General features: G+C 32.8%; 1 protein-coding gene across 2 annotated transcripts in view; it reads right to left on the bottom strand.

Moving 5' to 3' along the window:
• LOC145296773 (uncharacterized) overlaps positions 1-19,143 on the bottom strand; it is a 221,461-nt gene that overhangs the window by 156,828 nt on the left and 45,490 nt on the right. For both annotated transcript variants that reach the window (XM_080142828.1, XM_080142829.1), the window contains exons 11-15: positions 18,136-18,210; positions 11,715-11,926; positions 9,103-9,265; positions 5,944-6,169; positions 3,220-3,347 (exon numbers count right to left, since the gene is read on the bottom strand). In XM_080142828.1, coding sequence (XP_079998954.1) covers positions 3,220-3,347; positions 5,944-6,169; positions 9,103-9,265; positions 11,715-11,926; positions 18,136-18,210 — 804 coding nt within the window. The remainder of the gene's footprint in view (positions 1-3,219; positions 3,348-5,943; positions 6,170-9,102; positions 9,266-11,714; positions 11,927-18,135; positions 18,211-19,143) is intronic.

Genomic DNA, 19,143 nt, shown 5'->3' with positions numbered 1-19,143 from the left:
GGGGTAAAAATGATACTATTACTACTACAACTAACACTTCTTATGACAAGCACTATTGATTATGACTGCACAAAATTTTACATGACAGATGTTATAATAAGGATAATAAAATCTAACATATAAAGTTATCTTTTGAGGTTTAAAAACTTGAATCTAAGTAGAATTTAAGCTGACATTTCAAACTTTGATTCTGAATAGCCAATTTTCATTTGTTGTTGTTGTCGTTGTTGTAACATGTTATTGGTTATTATAATAACTTACTTCGCAACAATCTATTTAAAAATAATTATGTAGTCCCGCCTGGCAACTGGTAATTATAACCGAAAAATCAAAATCAGCAAAAGAAGAATAACTCATACAAGTTTAATGTACTTTGCTTGAAGCATTGTTTAGTATACACTAATCCATTACACCACTGCCTTCTATAAATTACTTTTATATATACATATCTATATATCTATAAAAGTGAACGTATCTGTGTGTCTGTGTACATTTCCCTATGCAATAACTCTGTCAATTTTTAGTCTACAGACTCGAAATTTGAAATTTGACAATTTTGAGTATACATATTTAAAATTTTAGATATAGGTTCCTTGGACGTGGATCTACCTTATTAACTTGATTTGAGCCCAAAACAATAAATTTTAAGGGGTCATAATAGGGATCAAAGTTTAAAAAATTGACCTTTTTTTTTTTTTTTTTTGCTCAACATACACCTCCAAACACCCGGGCAACGCCGGGCACCCATGCTAGTAAAAATAATTTATAGAAGGCAGTGGTGTAATGGATAGACACAAACTGAAGCAACTTAAAATATAATGGTGGAATGATTCACTCTTTTATTAATACTATATATATACTAGCAAGGAGACTCGATGTTGCCCGGGATTGAATGATGATCAACGAATATTTCACATTCCTATATTTTTATTGTCATCAAAATCGGTGAAATCACCTGGGAGGAAGCTTCATATGCCTCCATGCAGTGACAGCCCAAAATATATGTTATTGCACTCTAGAGAACCTACTGTTTCTTGTATAAAATTATTTTATATAAACTTTTTCCAGTTAATGAAAAAAAAAACATTAAAAAATTTATGTGCAGGGTTTGAACCTACAGACCATGTTATGCAAAAAAAAAAAAAAAAAACACAAAAAAAAACCCTGTAAATTTTCAAGTTTTATAAAATTCTTTGCAGTTAATGAAAAAAGAAATTAAAAAATTTATGTGCGAGGTTTGAACCTACAGACCACGTCATGCAAAAAAAAATTTTTTTAAATACGCTATCAGCTTACTCACAGCAGAATTTTCATAGTCTGTTGTTCTATCATTGTTGCTAACCGACATGGAAAAAATGGCTTTACCGATGATAGATAAATTAAAATAACAGTTACAGTTATCGATTATTGGTAATTATCGGGGGTATTCTAAGACAAAACTTAAGGTCACTCCTAGACTTATACACTAAAGTTCTGTAAAGTTTAAAGAAAATCTATTCAGCCGTTTCAGAGTCTATAAGTAACGAACTCACACACACACACAGACAAAGTTGCATTTATATAATTGTAGAGATATATGAATATTTTAAGAGTGTTAAAGTATTGAAGGATTCTTTAAATGTGTATCTATCAAGATGTGTGAAGCTCAACAGGTAAGGTGGCGCTTAAATATAATAATGGCATTATAGACAAGACAAGGCTATATATTGGTATATCTAGATTTATTTGTCGATGTAATTAGGAAAAAACATCAATTGGGGAAGGTGTTGTATGCTCTTCATACCTCGGTATTTTGAACCCTAATGCTTCTTCCACCTTATTATACAACCTTTTTCCTTTGTGTCTTTCCTCCATATTGTCACCATCCCCCCATATTATAGTATCTCCCCATTCTTCATATGTCCTATTCTTTATAATTCACAATTTCTCTCGTTTCCAGTACAGCTGAAATTCACCTGCATTAATTTAACCTCCCCCCCAGATACCCTGCATACTCCTCATCACTCCCCTATAATATTCTCCCAATTACACCCTTAGCTAGACGTAGCATTGAACTGTTTGCAACCTAGCCCCTTCTGATGAGAAGCATTAGGCCTTGAAATATTGAAGTATAAAGAACATATAGCATCTGTCCCAACTGATGTTTTTTCCTTCTTGGATCGGCAAATAAATTTATACATATCAATATGACTTTGGCTTGTCTATAATCCTATATATATATATATATATATATATATATATATATATCTTTTTAATACTTTAATAACATTGTATTATATTTTTACTTGTGTTAGTGTAGTCTGATGAAAGATCCATATAGATAATACAATAGCCCCCATATACACATTTGAAAAAAATTTAACATATCTGTGGAAAAGAATTGTTCCCAAAATATTTTATCATATAGAACTTCTATCAGATCACACTGAATTAGTAACTTGTTTAAGTCAAACAAATTTTTATAGTAAATATCTACTCTGATACTTCTAATTATCTATAAAGACTTAACAACTAAAAAGATGTTTCTGAATTTTTGAGATGAGGATTGATAATTTATATTATTCAGACTACTGTTCTCATTTTGAGTATTATTTTTACAATATTTCAGTTGATGTAACCTCCGATCTTCTTCATGTATATCTTGCCAAATTCATGCAGATACCCAAGTTCAACAGAAAGATTCCTTCAGTGTCCATGGCGCAGTGGGTAGAGACATTGAATCTCTACAGTTCCAGGTAAGCATTGTCTGAAAATAGCAGTTTCAATCCTACTCAAAACCGGCTAGAAGATTAGTTGGCCAAAATGTAATGAGACAACAACTATGGAAGGCAGTAATTACTGAAGATACAGTTGAAGATTCAGCATTCCTATCCTGTCACGGTTAGAACCTGACGAAGGCCAGAGAAATGGCCGAAATGTCATTAAATAAAAACAATAAAAGATGAGGATAAATAGTCTGCAAATAAATAAAAAAGATTCCCGAGTTCAGTAAGATACACCTGAGGAAGGTCAGAATTTACATCAACTGAAACGTTGTGAAAATAACAAAGATGGAAACAATAGTCTGAATAATCCATGTAATAGCAATTAACAATCCTCATCTCAAACATTCAGAAACATAAAAAGATGGCAAAAATGAAGTCATTAATCATGCAGTAGCCATAAGCATCTAAGTGTAAAAGCAAGTTTTTATTAAATCTAATCAAATAAGCTTGATACCTTTGGTTGGCTTCTGTTCAATTCCCGCACTTTCAGAACCATTTTCAAGGCATAGTAATGTTGTCAGTTCTTTTTGTAGAATTGTGAAAGGTCTTAGATGATCTGGAAGAACTAATTCCAAAGTTTCACTGAAAAAAAATAAATAAATAAAGAAGAGAAAAATTACTTCAAAAGAAAATTCAAATCTGCTACATTTCAGATTAATTTGTCATGATTCTTAAAATAAACTATATAAGCAGTTACTGATGTTTTAATAGATTTTTTACTTATCTATTATATAAATGGCAGTTGTCTGTGTGTGCATGTATGCCCAGCTAAAAGTAAAAAAACTACAAAACAAAGACCCACGAAATTGGTAACTTCTTGGTCAGCATTGCTCCAGATGAATAATATATAAAATTAAAATAAAAAAATTTTCATTCTCTGGGTGTCAACTGGGCTAGATTTTGTCAGGAAAGAAAACGGGGGTACTGATTTTTTTACTTGTTTTTAATGAATGTGTTATGGTTAACATGCAGAGGTCTGGACCCAAATTGGTTTTGTCTTGATTTGTATATTTTGTGGCAGTGTTCAGGTTTTATCCACCTATTAAATGGGCACTATTCTTTTTTTTTTTATTTAAAGCTAACAGGGCTACTCAGTGTTGCCTGGATCCATAAAAAAAACAAAAAGGAAGAGGTTAAAAAGTGTGTATGAGATCTTTATATTAAAACTTCTATCTCTCTACCTATCTCAATCTATTTCTCTATGTTTCTGCCTTCTATTTTTCAACATCACTTTCCATCATCCCAATCCTCTCTATATAAAATAATAAATTATTCACCTTTCATTTTTATAACAGATTAGCAGGAAGACCCAACATTGGTCAGGGTTGAATGAGGATCAAAATATTCCACACTTCAACTACTTTTATTGTCATCAAAATCGGTGAAATCACCCATTTGTTAATCAAATCGATTGTCTGCTCTAGTTGGGGACCCACTATAGTGCACCGGGAGGAAGCTTCATATGCCTCTCCATAGTGACTTAGTCTACATTGCACTGTAGAGAACCTACTGTTGATTTGATAAAACTATTTTTATATAATGGCTTGAATTAAAGTTTAAAATGCAAAAGTCAAGTTTACTTTTTAAAAAAAAAGTAGTCATTTTGAACATGCTCTTATTTCTATGGTAGGTGTGCAAATGAGATTCAATCTTTGTTTTCAAATCACTTGAAATTTTGAAATCTAGATTCCTAACCAATGAGATGTCACTTTTGTTCATTGGAGTGAGAAATACAGCATAATCACATTGACACATCGGTTCTCATTAGATCACCAAAGTTAAACAACGCTGAGCCTAGTCAGTACCAGATGGGTGACCAATTTGAGAATTCCAGGCACTGTATGTAGGAGGACATCGACACCTCCCTGCAAGAGTTGCAAAAACCTAACAGCGTCATCTCCCCTAACGGGGATATACATGCAACTAGGGACCACTTGTGAATTTCATACTCCCATGGAACTTTCTCCTTTGGAGGAAACCAGTTAAACCCACACAGGGTTAGTGCCGTTTTCATTCCAGTTTCCATGGGCACGAGAAGCTGATTTTGGAGCCAATTTGATGACATTTTAAGCACCACTTGTTCCCTAAAACATTAAGTGCTTATCTATTACTCAACATAGCCTTCCTCTCTTTTGCAGCTCTGTGTCTATCATTAAGCTACTCTTGAAAAGTACATGATGTCCCCTCTCTTTCCAAGATAGAATTCAAAATTGATTTCGAAATTTAATGGCAGATGACTGATGCTCTCTTCTGTTTGTTGCTAATCTCAACTCTATCGTTATTTCTATAGAAAATGCTCGACTGAGCTTCAATTCCTGGTTCATCCTTATCAGACATTCATAGCAAACACACATCTTCCTACCACAATAGAAAAAAAAAACTTTCCTTTCTTTTTCCATGTGCTTATTATCAGGCAGAATTTCTATGAACGGAATTTCTTTTCAAGAACTTCCCATCTATGGAACACATTACCAAGTCACTACTTTCCTGAAGACTATGACATGGTCATCTTCAAATCCAATGTCAAAAAATGCTTGATATAAATCGTCTCTATAAGTAATCAAACTTTTTTCATTTCATCCACTATTTTCAATCCTCTCATAATATTCTTTATCATTCAGCTAACAATCCATGTATCTCATCAAGATTTCTCCTTGAGTGACTTTTGGCCTTGATAAGTGGTGATTCATTAATAAGCAAAAAAAAAAAAAAGGATCAATTAGGGTTTAAGCACTCCATCCAAATAAGAGAAACAAAAGAAACAGCTTCTTGCTAACACCAGTTGACCTTGACTTTTGCACACACATATGGCATCTGTAAAAATAAAAAATGAATTGTTTGGCTGTTCGCCAGAAATTCAATTTTTAATATAGAGAAAGATTTATTTTTGAAAGAGTGGAGGAGATATATTAAATATTTATTTTTTTATTTACAAAACTTTTTTAATAAAACTATTTAAACAAAACCTTTTGATAAATAAACAAGGGGTGCTTATTTTACATTTTAAAATTCATATTATTTTTTGGTAGACTAGAAACCGTTCCTTTAGTCTCCCTTATTTAGTGGAGTCCTTAACCCTAATTGATAAAAAAAAAAGATATAAAGAATTAATATTATAATAGATACAAACACAATCCGTGGATAAAAAAATTCTGCGATTCTAGATCAAGAAACTTACATAGCATAGATGTCAGGAAACACAGCCCGGTGTTTAAGATAAGCTGTTGAAATAGTGAGGGCTGCTTTCCAGTCTCCTATCTTCTCTGAAAACCAGGCTGCCTCGGGCACAAGCCCGCTAAGCAGAAGATATTCCATGCATCGATCGACTGTCCAAATATTACCAAGACAACTGGATGTGATGACTGAAGTAATATCTTGTTGATATTTCGGTATAATTCTTTCATCTGAAAAAAAAAAAAAAAGCATAACAGCTTTGCTCGGATAAAAATGCATGACAAACAATGTTAGGTCTAGTTATTTTACAGCATCTTAACCACTTTTGGGTCGTTTAATGCCTCAAAAAATCCACCAGTGATTAATTGTATATGATAAGTTGAATACAAACCATGATTTTACCCATAGATAAGAGGAAACTTTGGGTGTATGCCTTTCCTAATAATATTAGCATGTGAATGAACATGATAGATGTGATAGGGTTTAAAAATGGTAAAAATAGACTGATAAACATAAATAATAGACATAGATGGAGACAAAGAGAGGCATAGATAGTGGCAAAGAGAGAGAGAGACATAGATGGGGGCAAAAAGAAAGAGGCATAGATGAAGGCAATGAGAGATATGCAGTTAAAGGTGAAAAGAGAGACATGGAGGCAAAGAGAGATAGAAATACACACAAATAGAGACAAAGATAGAGGGAGACATGGATGGAAGGAAAGAGAGGCATGGATGGAGGCAAAGAGAAAGAGAGACATGGATGATAGCGAAAGAGAGAAAGAGTAGCAGAGAGAGAGAGAGAGAGAGAGAGAGAGAGAAGGCATAGATGGAGGCATAGAGAAACAGGGGGCATAGATGGAGGCAAAGAGAGAGAGGTTATAGATGGTGGCAAAAGGAAAGAGAGAGAAGTATAGATGGAGGGAGAGAGAGAGGCATAGATGGAGGTAAAGAGAGAGAAAAGCATATATGGAGGCAAAGAGAGAGAGAGAGAGACATAAATGGAGGGAAAGACAAAGAAGCAGAAATGGAGGCAGAAAAAAAGGCAGAAATGGAGGCAAAGAGAGAGGCATAAATGGAGAGAGGTAGAAAGAGAAAGGCATAAATGGAAAGAAAGAGGCATAGATGGAAAGAGAGAGAAAGAAACATAGATGGAGGCAATGGTGGAAACAAAAGTGTTGGGTCATAAAATAAGAAAGTCTCTCTATAATGCCCAGATTTAATCTCCATCTAACATCATCAGAACTTAATCTGTCTTTAAAATTCACATTACACAACTTTTCTATTATCATTTCTCTCCATGCAACTCATGTCCTCAATCCTCACTGGCCATGTTTCACTTAAAGCAGATAAATCATATTATATTTTTCAATCTAAAATATGAGTTTTTGATTTATATTTTTAGGTGATTATTTAAAAATGATTCATATTAGCAGTTGGCTGAACTGGACTATTTTTTTTTTAATTAAATAAGTTATAGCAAAGTACATAATGAAATTTACTTGTCTTTCCACAAGGGCAAAGTTCAACACAAGATTGGTTTTTAATGTGGAAAAATCCAAGGGCATTCTGGATTAGAACAAAATAAAAAAAAATATCTTTGATCTAGAAGGATTTCTCCTTGACAGACTGAGGACAGAATAGATTAAATGTATCACCAAAACAGATACTACACTTTGTTCTTATTCAATTGCCAATACAACAGGACAAGAATGCATGAAAATTGGCTTGTGAAAAATAAACTTTGACTTGTCAGTTTAAATGTTATTTAAATCTGACTTTGAAAATTCGATAAGACAGTTTTATATGTTAGATATTTTTTATTATATATCTTTGGGCATTTGCGTTTTTAATTATCTTCTTAATTGAATTTCTTTATGACTTTTGTGACCGAAGTATCAGAGTTAAACAGAAAAAATAGGTTTGTTTTTTTTTTTGGTTATTTTGTTTTATGGCATATCAATCCTTTTTTGGGTTATTTAATGCTGAATCCAGTAATTTTGCAAAAGATTTTATGCTTCAAGTTCTTCATATCTTCAAATATTTATTCATGGTGTTTGGTTTAGTTGTTTTGTTTCATGACATATGAACCCTTTTCAGGTGATTTAACGCGAAATCTGGTAATTTGGAGAAAAAAAAGGTTTTGTGCTTCAAATTCTTTATATCGTCAAATATTTATTCATCATGTTTGGTTTGGTTGTTTTATTTTACAGCATCAAAACCATTTTCTGGATCAAAGATTTTGGCCAAAGTTTTTATGCTTTATATCTTCAAATATTTATTCAGGGTGTGTGGTTTGGTTGTTTTGTAGAGAAAAATTGTTGGTTTTGTTTTTTAGCTTTGCAAAACATGATTGAGTTTTGCAAAGATAAAAAATACGAATAACATCAATGTTTGAACCATTTAAGCCAGGAGACCAATATTTTCAGACAGCCTGATCTGGTAGCACCATATGAAAACAAAATGGGAACAATCTTCAACAAGTACTAAGGATAGAAAAGAAGGTTTTACTAAACAAAAAGACAAGATATAAAGAGTAATTTAGCATTGCTAGGTTAAGCTAGTAAATCAATTTACTTTTCAGATTTTAAGAAGCCAATATACCAGGATAAGAACATTCTGGCTTACAAAAAATGCCTGAGCAGACTTACCAACATTCCCCAGTAGGGGCGCCTCAGGAGGTTAGCAATAAACTAACCTCTTCTCGGGGAGAAAGTAAAGCTTGGGAGAGTGGACTTCTTAGGAGTGAACAGAACCATACACCAGCCACAACAGCAAAAAAGTTACTGTCATACCAATTTATATCATAACGATTATAGCATGATCAAAGGCATCTAAAGATTTCTCACCATTAACCATTTAGCCATTGTCACTCAAGTAGTGGTGAAGATTACATCCAATGTGCAGTCACCTCTTGTTCTTATTTACTTGCCTTCTCACAAGTGGAGAGTTAGACACAAAGTCGATTTTTCATGTTGGGGAAAACCTAGATCCCCCAAAAAGGGGCACACTGATTAGGAAAGAAATTACAATTGCCTCTCTCTAAAATGATTTCTCCATTACTAACCATGGATGGAAAAAGATTCAATGCAATATCAAAACAGATACTCCACTTTGCTCTTAAGGAGGTGACAATTTGTGACCAGTTAGAGTCAAGCATTACTTACTAAAATTTGGTAATTCCGCTTTGTAGAGAACCGGAATTGGTAAAGGCAAGTTTGGTGGGAATATGAAGAGTTGCTTGTTGCAAAAGTACAATGCCATGAATCTGGCAAGGGACTGCACGACCTGGCGGATTGCCACATCCTTGATGCAAGGAACTTTTTGATCCTGGACAAAACAGAAAAGAAAAGATTTTAAAATTAAATATTTGGTTCTTGTCCAGAATTTCTGCTATATTAAATTTTTTTTAAAAAGTCTGTTTAATGAAACCAAAATATCACATTCCAAAAATCATATAAATTGCTTCATATTATTTTTTTAAAGTTTTATATTTAAATAAAAAAATCAATCATCATTTTGAAAAAAATCTCAAGAAACAATGGGAGATAATTCAATAATTCATGATTACTAGATTTATCTTGTAATACCTACAAATTCCCATTAATTGCTTAAAATTGATAAAAATAAAACTACTTAATATGATTTTTGGAATATATTTTTGTTTCAGCATGAGTACATACATCATACATTTTTCTTTCTTTTTTTTTGATATAGAGGGAATTTTGGACAAGAATCAAATATTTTTTAAAAACAACTAAGAAAAAAAAATTAATAAATAAAAATGCAAACTATAGTATGACTCAGTGTAGCACATACCACCACCCCCAAGATTGAGCAGCACATATTATTTTAAATGCTGAATAAAATAATAAATCACAAATAAAAATAAACATTTATATAAATAAAGTAGTAGCACCCGTGTGTGTGCCTGTGTGTACAATTCTTTTACAATCCACACCACTGAACCGATCATGACCAAACGTGGCATGATGATGGTCCCCCACCTAGGGATGCTGCATACAATATATATATATATATATATATATATATATATATATATATATATATATAAAGTAGTAGCACCCGTGTGTGTGTGTGTATGTGTCTGTGTGTACAACTCTTATATAGCCCATACCACTGGACCGATCATGACCAAACCTGGCATGATGATGGTCCCCCACCTAGGGATGGTGCACACCATTTTTCAAGGTTATGGTCAAGGTCATAGCCTATGCATACATACTCTCCTATAGCCCACACCACTGGACCGATCATGACTAAACCTGGCACAATGATGCTCCCCCATCTAGGGAAAGTACACACAAAGTTGGGATTGGTTACCATCCCAGGGGTCGTCACCATGGTGTCAACCAACTTCTTTGTGAATTTGAATCAGGTCACCCTCCTCCACCCCCATTGTCTGAACCAATTAAACAAACATTATCCATAGTGATTCTTTGTAATTGTTTCAATTTTTATGTGTAATAACAATATAAGTGTCAACTTTGATATAATCTATTTGCTTTAAAGTTCATAATTGGATTTCAGTCATTTCAGGAGGAAGTTAAAAAGTTTTAAACACCTTAAGAAATACTTGCTCTTACAACATCCACTTACTGCAAGGGTGTCCGCAAAGCGGGTACCTGAGTGTACAGCAAAGTCCCTCGCAAAGCGCGGGTATCTTTGATACTCTGTTATAATTATTAAGTTATGTCTATATTAATATATATATATATTGTGTTTGTATTATTTGGATTATTCAGACAACCGTTCTCATTCGGAGTGTTATTTTCACAACATTTCAGCCAATGTAACCTCCTCTGACCTTCAAGTATATTGCATCGAACTTGGGAATCTGCATGGAATGTTGAACAGAACACTTTATTTAATCCATAGGGGTGTCATTCTGTCAGCCACGATCAGGTAAAAGTCTCAAGTAATTCGTAATTGCATTCTGAGTATTGCCCACACTGAGGATTGAACCCTCAGCCTTCAGCAGAGTACCAGTTATGATTACATTGTATCTGTTACACCATGAAAGATTCTCGAGTCTGCCACGATACACCTGAAGAAGGTCAGAAATTACATTGGACAAGACATGAAAAGTAACACTACAAGATGAGAACAGCAATCCAAATAATATGAATTATCAATCTCATCTCAACAATTGAGAAACGTGATTTATTATGTGTTTGTGAGTTTCTCAGCTCTACATGACTTACACATTTTTTTAATCGATTATTTATTGAAATAGAAAATGTAATAGCATAACATAGTGTACTAAACCAAAATTTTACTAAAAGTCCAATTAAGTTAAATCCACAATAATGCATTTCGGTTTTTCATAAAAAAAATCGACCATTTTTGTCAATAGTTGAAAAAAAAAAAAAAAAAAATGAATTATTCCTATTTCTTCAAAATTTAAAGGAATTTGGGGGCGTTTAAACTGCTGAATGGAAAGTAACATTTGGTTTTAAAATTGCTGTCAAATCTTTAGGTGTATCTTGTCAAACTTTGGGAATCATTTTGTCAAAATTGGTGTGTATGAGATCTTACATAAATGTGAAAAACTATACAACAGTGATACATGTCACCCACTAAAAGTAAGGTTGCATCGACCGGAACGCTGTGAAAATAACACTTACGATGAGAACAGTCGCCCGAATAATCCAAATATTACAAATGATGATAAAAAAAAAAATGTAAATAGTTACAACCTTTCCCTCCCTCTCTGATAAAAATAGATACATCAGCTAGTTTATTTATTTCACTTTACCTTAGCCGACTGTGAAGAATTGATAACAGTAAAAAACAAGGGTGTACTAGAATCGGCAGAGAAGTTAAAATCATCAGCAGTCGCAGCAGACACATCTCCCTTAAGTACGAGAGCTTCAACCATTTCCATAGCCTTCGCCAGTTGACCTCTCAGCAAATACGTGTAGAGGAGGGAGTGCAAAAGGTCACACTTCACCTTTGGATCACAAGAACCTGAAAATAAATATTTTCATTATAAACATGAGAATAGTTTCAAAACTGTTTCTCAACAGTTGCATTTTTAAGTTTTGAGAAATGAATATATATCAAATAAACGATGAGGAATAATAGTTACATATAACTTTATTATATCATCAGATCAATAAGGAAAAAATGAGAGAGAAAAACCTCTTTAGACTATAACATTTTGAATAAACATAAACATTTTTTATATCGCAACACAATCATGATAATGTTTCCGTCAATTGTTACGAATAACTGAAGACCTTGTCAGTCCTTCTTTTTAAAAGTTCAAATCTATAATATATATATAAGTAAATGGTATAATGATTTATGAAAAAAAAAACAAATCATTATTTCAGGGTTCATTCAGATTTTCAATGTCTATTTTCAAGGCTTTCCAAAGCCTTCTCCAGACAAAATCCAAGTTTTCAAAACAAAATTTGATATACAAATAATGATATCACAAACCAAAAAACTTGACAATGGGAAAAGTCATTTTCATTTATCTCTTTATTTTATGAAGTAGTTTTAAAGGAAGCTATCAGCAATAACATAACAAAACTTGTCAGCTATTTACAACTTAAGCTGATCACTACACGACACTACACTATTGGCTACTTTGTCGATGATTTTGCATCATTTTCAGTTCTTCTCATTTGGTTTGAAGTTTTTTGAGCTTAGCCAGTTCAGTTTCTTTTTTTTTTTTTTTTTTTTTTTTTTTACAGACTGACTTTCTGAAAACATTTGACTTTGTCAACAGAGTAAAGTTACCAGAATTCAAAGCAAAGCCATCTGCTGATGAAATCAATGACATATCACTCATTTTTTTCTTATTCAATTCTACCAGCTCAAGGTTCATTTTTCTCTTGAGATTTTTTTCTCTCTATCTCTTTTCTCTTTGATTTTCAAGGTACATTTCATACTTCTGTCTGACCATGCAGCATGATACAATGAGGGGGTTGGTTATTGGCACTTAACTACCCCCCCTTCTGCTGCCATGAACTTGTCACAGATGATTCTTTGTGCCATTAGAGTCTAATCCTTCATGTTCCCCAACTGTATTTCCTTGTTTACGGAGAATTCTCTTTCGATACAAGCCTGGTCACAAGAGAGTACAAAAACAGTCCTCACAATTTGAAGCAGTTTGCTGTAACAAGGATCAGCCATATAGGTTGTGAATGGTTGGTCAAGCCTGTTATCTTCACTTATAACATAGAAATTTCTATACTATATCTATTATTTCTATATTATCTAAAATATATATGCAAATAATTAACATTGAAATTTACACATTTTTTTTTATTAGTATTTACAATTAACTAAAGTAAAGAAAAACAAATTTCTTATTTTAAAATGAAGATTTTTGGTCTCATTCCAAAAGACACATCCGCAAATTGCTGAGGACCAGAAGTGAAATGTTCCAACTTCATCTTATGGAATTTCTTTGACAGAAAAAGGAAAAGAGAAAGTATTTCCTTGCATAATTATTGTGATCAATATGTGGCATGATTTTTTTTTTCATTAACAACTTCATTTAATTTTTATGGCTTAAACATTGTTTCATTGTTACAGTTTATTTACTTTTGGTTTAGAATACGTTAATTTACAAGTTTAATAATCTTGTTATTTTGTGCCCACACGTGCATGGTCCCCGACAGATCGCCGACTCCCAACATCGGGTTTTGTGGGTTTTTCGTCCAACTATTCTTCTTGCTGGCAATTGTCAATGAGAACACACGTGGGTCCACAAAGAGGTAAAACAAACAGGAAAAACACAAATTCCAATGTTTCACATTTTAGACGGTTGGACTTGTGAGCATGTGTGTCTTTCCCCCGTTCTATCGATGTTACGTTCGTCTGTCAGTTACAATTCATCTCTATATCTATTTCGTAGTCAACTCTAAAAAATGGCTAACCATTGTCGCTATCAACTCCCATCCACCGCGAACGGCATCTAGTTGTCAACTAACTGTCTTCTCTGCATTTGTATCTGAAGTCGACCCTACCCCCAGCCATGTGGAAGCTGCTCTTCGCTTGTAATCTGTTCTGTAGGCTTCTATTGTCATTATCAAATCTAAATCTAAAAGGCTCCATCTAAAAATACCTACGGATTCATTGTTTGCTACTTCCTATTTTATCGTACATTTGTATGACACTTCCTATTTATTGTTCCCTCCTCAGCACTTAGTGACTTATGGGTCACCTTCATAGTATCACAATTTAACATTGTTTCATTTTTAGTTAGTTGATTAACTTGTTTCCTTTTTACATTACAACTGATTATAATTGTTCAAGTCTAGTATCCATGTATTATTATTAGTTTACATTTTCAGTTTGTTAGTTGATTTGTTTCCTTTTTTGTAAACTGTTTCAGCAATTTCTGGGACCAATGGTTCTTGTGGAAATCGTGGTTCAAGTATAGTATTCATGAATTCATTTTTGTTATCATTATTGTTTAAATTATTATTTTTCATTTTTAGTTTGTTAATTTGTTTCCTTTTCATAAACTTCATCAGCAATTTCTGAGACCATGCTATTTTGGAAACAAGGTCTTTTTTTTTTTTTACATGAAATTGTTTCATCATTGGTTGGATTGTTTTAGTGTCCCAAATCATCTATTGAAAAAAAATGTTTATTTTTGTTTAATTGAAGCTAGTTATATCAGTGTACAATACAATTTTTTTTAATTTGAATTGTGTCTCATCAGCAGCACTCGGATTAGACACCTTAAATATATTATCAACACTGAAGTGAGGATTATACAGGGTTATATGCTAAAAAGAGGCAAATATAATCTACTTATAGAAATGCTTATAAAAGCTATATCAAGCAATACTTTGTAAAAATTAATATTTAAGTGAAGATATCAAAAGATTACACAGCAAATCAATATTATAGGCTGAAAAGAGGTTAAATAACTGCTTACAGGGGTATTTCAAGCAAATAGATATATTATTTAAAGAAAAGGTTACAATAATTTTTACAGGCTGTTTACATTTTAAGTATCAAATTACAAAGTGGAATATATATATGATGATGAGAATATTGGAAATAGTATTCCACTGAAATAGAGAAATAAAAAAAGGAATTTGTGTATTCCTTAACAAACTATTACATACACGATGAACGCTCAACAAATCCAGACATGAATATATTCGCAACGAACATTCCACTTTGTACACATGTACGTACTATGAACTCTTACGTATAACGGACTACTAACTGCATGCATGAAATACGCATACACACATACACACCACCACACCTTGTAGTCTTCTATATTTCCGTATTAATAAATTCTCCTGTATATATGTAAATACGTAACTCTGTTTTCATTGTTCTTTATTCTAAATCTTCTCCTTCTTAAATGTATTCGTAACACATGCTATTTATTATTGATTGTTTTATTATACTGTCCAAAATACAAACGATGACCTTCGACCCTTCTAGTAATCGAACACGCAACCTTCACAATAATCAGTTTCACAATTAACTGCCTTCAGATAACGGATAACCGGGACCCCCCACCCCCAGTTTCATTGTAGTGGATCTGCCCTTTAAAGACTTTTGAAAATCTAAACAAAATCGTCAGCGACTTGTGAAATGAAAAACGAAAAAAAAAAAAAATTCATCAATAAAGAACCAATGAAAAACAGTTTCAGAAATTACCGTTTCAGTGAATGCAGACTATACATTAACATGGGAAAGGAAAAAAAAAAAAACAATAACAGCAATGTTTGGTGCATTTTTGGTCAGGAAGCCAATATCTTAAGACAGCCTGATCTGATAGCACCAGATGTCCTAACAGATATTTCAACTCTAGGTAGTGAATAATATGTACATATTTTCACCTTTTTTATCACAGTATACCTATTTTGCATCATCTATACATATAAAAGATAAAACGGCCGTGCGCATTTTTGTATGTCCAGCAAAGGTTTTTTTTGCGGAGGTTCTTGGGGGGGGGGGGGGCTTATTATACTTTAGAACTTTTTATATACTCCCTAGATTATAATATCTATGATTTGCAAATGCAAGTCATATCTACATTTATTTATATTGACTTTTATAAAATTCACGCTATTCCTTCCTCTCACTTGTTTATTCGGCTTTTTCGTATAAAAAGGAAACTGAATCGAAAGCGAAAGCAGCTTCCCGGCCTTTCATGCCAGGATGTCCAGAAAGCAATCAGCTTTGATCAGTCTGGGGAAAACCCATCATATCAGACAATTGCTATTCATTTGAATACTCCCTTTTTGTGGAGAGCTGGTTTTCCCCAACATCGTGGGGAAATGAAACGGTGGAATGCTGAACTGGCCTTCGGCCAATGTTCATTTCTGCAAGTCAACTTTTTCATTGACATCGCTAAATTTCAACGCTTTTCACTTCCTATGGCCTTGTGGCATCACAGTAAGATCACGTTTTCTTTCACTTTCTATTCCACCTTCGGGTTAATCACGGGTTCAAAACACTTTTTTTAATTTTCTTTTACACCTACAAACACCCGAGCAACACCAGGTACCCCCACTAGTCCTGTATATAGTGTAAATTAATGCTCTATCTTATAAAATAAAGTAAATCTTATCTCAAATATAAAATTGTATTTACAAAAACTTTTAATAGAAAAACAATTTGGGCACAAATGAGTCAATTCAGGTTCAAAAACATGAATGAATGGATGCAATCAGTTTTATTTATTATTTGATCAAATATCTTTTGATATATGATATAAATGAATACTCTAACTATCTTATAAAGTCAAGTAAATATTTAAAAGTAATTTTGTTCAAATATAATTTTGTTGGTTGGTTGGTTGGCTGTTTTACGGCATATCAACCCTTTTGGGGTTATTTAATGCCAAATCCAAAGAATTTGAATAAAATTTTTTTTTAATAGAATATATTTGTTGTTTTCACGTCGATTTCTATTTAACCCATAGTTGGGACCCTAACAGGTACTACCACTCGGAGTCAGAGTGGACCTGGGAGCAATGGCAATTAAAGGGTGGCTCCACACTCCCCAAAGCCCACAAGCTAGGGCCTCACCACTGGATATAGTTTAAGGGCATATCCAGGACCCCCATTGAGGGACTTTTACCCTCTGCAGGGGGGCAGTCGGCGTATTCTAATGCCCCACCGACAAGGCAAAAATATAATTTTGTATTTACAAAAGAGTTTTATTTGTAAGCAAAAATAGCTTCCTTAAAGTCTATTTCTTATAATTTAATTTCAGTCCAAAAAGATTTCCACATGACATGTCATAGATGTCTGCCATTGCTCTCTGAACTTGGCCGCTCTCAGCATGTCATCTTGTGCCGTTCTTGCAAAAAGACGTGCTAACTGTTATGTCAGAATTAAAGCAGTAAAGGTAACTCTTTCTTTACAGGAAAAAAAAAAATGAAAAAAGAGTTATTTCCTCTTGATTATGTTATCTTCCTAACTGGTAATGAATTAAAGACCAAAAACTGAGCATTAATGGGAAAAAATACTTCAAATGGTTCTAAAATGCAAAAATAACAGAAACATATCATACAGTCGATGTGAAGTAATTATTCAAATCACATAAACATGACTTCAATTTGAGAAGGAAATTAAGTGCTTATTTAGAATAATAATGGAAAAACTAAAAAAATTGTAAAATTGAATTTTAACTAAAAGCAATGATATCTACTTAATTGTCATGTCACAATTACTGCATTATTACATAAAAAATTATACTTTCACGATTTATTGGTTCGCCATTATTATTTTTAAAAATAAAACTTAAATAAGGGAAGTAATTCATAGCTTAAAGTTCTTTAATCAAATTGAAGATACTCTCAAGTGGGCTGTTGCAGTAAGACAGACTACAATTACCTCCCCTTCATAAACTATTTTCATTAATAATTAATTTTCTATTTTATCATTTTTCATAATTTTTGGATATGTTACTAATTTTGACATGACAATTAAGTAGATAGCATTTGTTTTAATTGAAATTATTATTATCAATTTAGATCTCAAAATAAATCTTGGGTCAAAACTGCGAGGCTGGCAGACCACTGTAATCGCAATTAGTTACAGTATTTGCAATTGCATGTATCAAATTTATAGAATCAAATATCATGAGGATATTCGGGTTTTATTTGATGTGAGTGTTCATATCCCTTCAACTTTAAGAAATAAAAAAAAAGAATTATTTTGAACAATTCTTAGACAAACCTTTTATTTTGACCAATTCTTCTTTCCACGCATCTTCAGCTAAAGTGTGCATAGATTCCAAACTGTAACGATCTCCTGAAATATAGATAAAACAAACAATTGAGGATACCAACCTCAGACAACACCGCACAAAATGATTGTGAAGGGTCAAAGAGAATGGAAAGATGTAGTAGGGAGGACACCAATCAAGCCTACACTGGAAGAATGCATAGAGTACTGGAACTTAGAGGGGTCAAACAAGTTGGAACAAAGAAAGTAGGGAACAAATCAGACAATTCTGAAGAACACATGCTATAATCATATTTATAGAAAAGACTGAGACTAGCAACATTACGTCTGTAAGAGAGAAGACGGTGCAGAGAAGGACAAAGAGTACAGCTAATCAAATTACAGATATGTTTCTGAACTTTATCAAGAACTGGTACTTGTACAGTTTAATCAAGACATTAAAAAATGAAAATATCGAAAAAAGGGTATATTGTATGTATCCGTTTTGGACTGAAAATCTCAGAAAAAAAATTTCATTTAATCTGATCAACTAGTTTTTTTTGTTTTTTTTTACAGTGGAAAAACACATTTTTATGAGAGTACGTTGAAGTCAGCCATTATGGAAATTTTTAACACGCCATGGGGAGATAACTCAATGTAAAGCGCCGAGACTCCCTCCCCATCTTTAATACTAGCTTTTCTTCCTAAAAATTGAACCTTTTACTCGGTATTATAATAAATTGTTTTTTTCGCTGTAAACTAAAAACTACTTGATGAAATTAAGTGAAAATTCTTTTTTGAGAACTTCATTCCATAATGGATACGTACAATATAACCTTTCTTCGATATTTTCATTTTTTTAATGTCTTGATTAAACTGTACAAGTACCCAAGAACTTACAAATGAAACACATTTTCAAGTTCCAAATGAAAAGGTATTGTTGCTATTTACAAGTTTTGGATTGTTATCTTAATGTTTTTTTTCCTGTGTTCTCTCGTCAACTTCACATAGCTAACACCT

Source organism: Euprymna scolopes, chromosome 17 (assembly GCF_053919585.1).
Source record: "Euprymna scolopes isolate OS-2025 chromosome 17, ASM5391958v1, whole genome shotgun sequence".
Classification (NCBI taxonomy): domain Eukaryota; kingdom Metazoa; phylum Mollusca; class Cephalopoda; order Sepiida; family Sepiolidae; genus Euprymna; species Euprymna scolopes.
The sequence above is the reverse complement of the archived record's forward strand: the minus strand, read 5'-3'. Positions and strand labels throughout refer to the sequence as shown.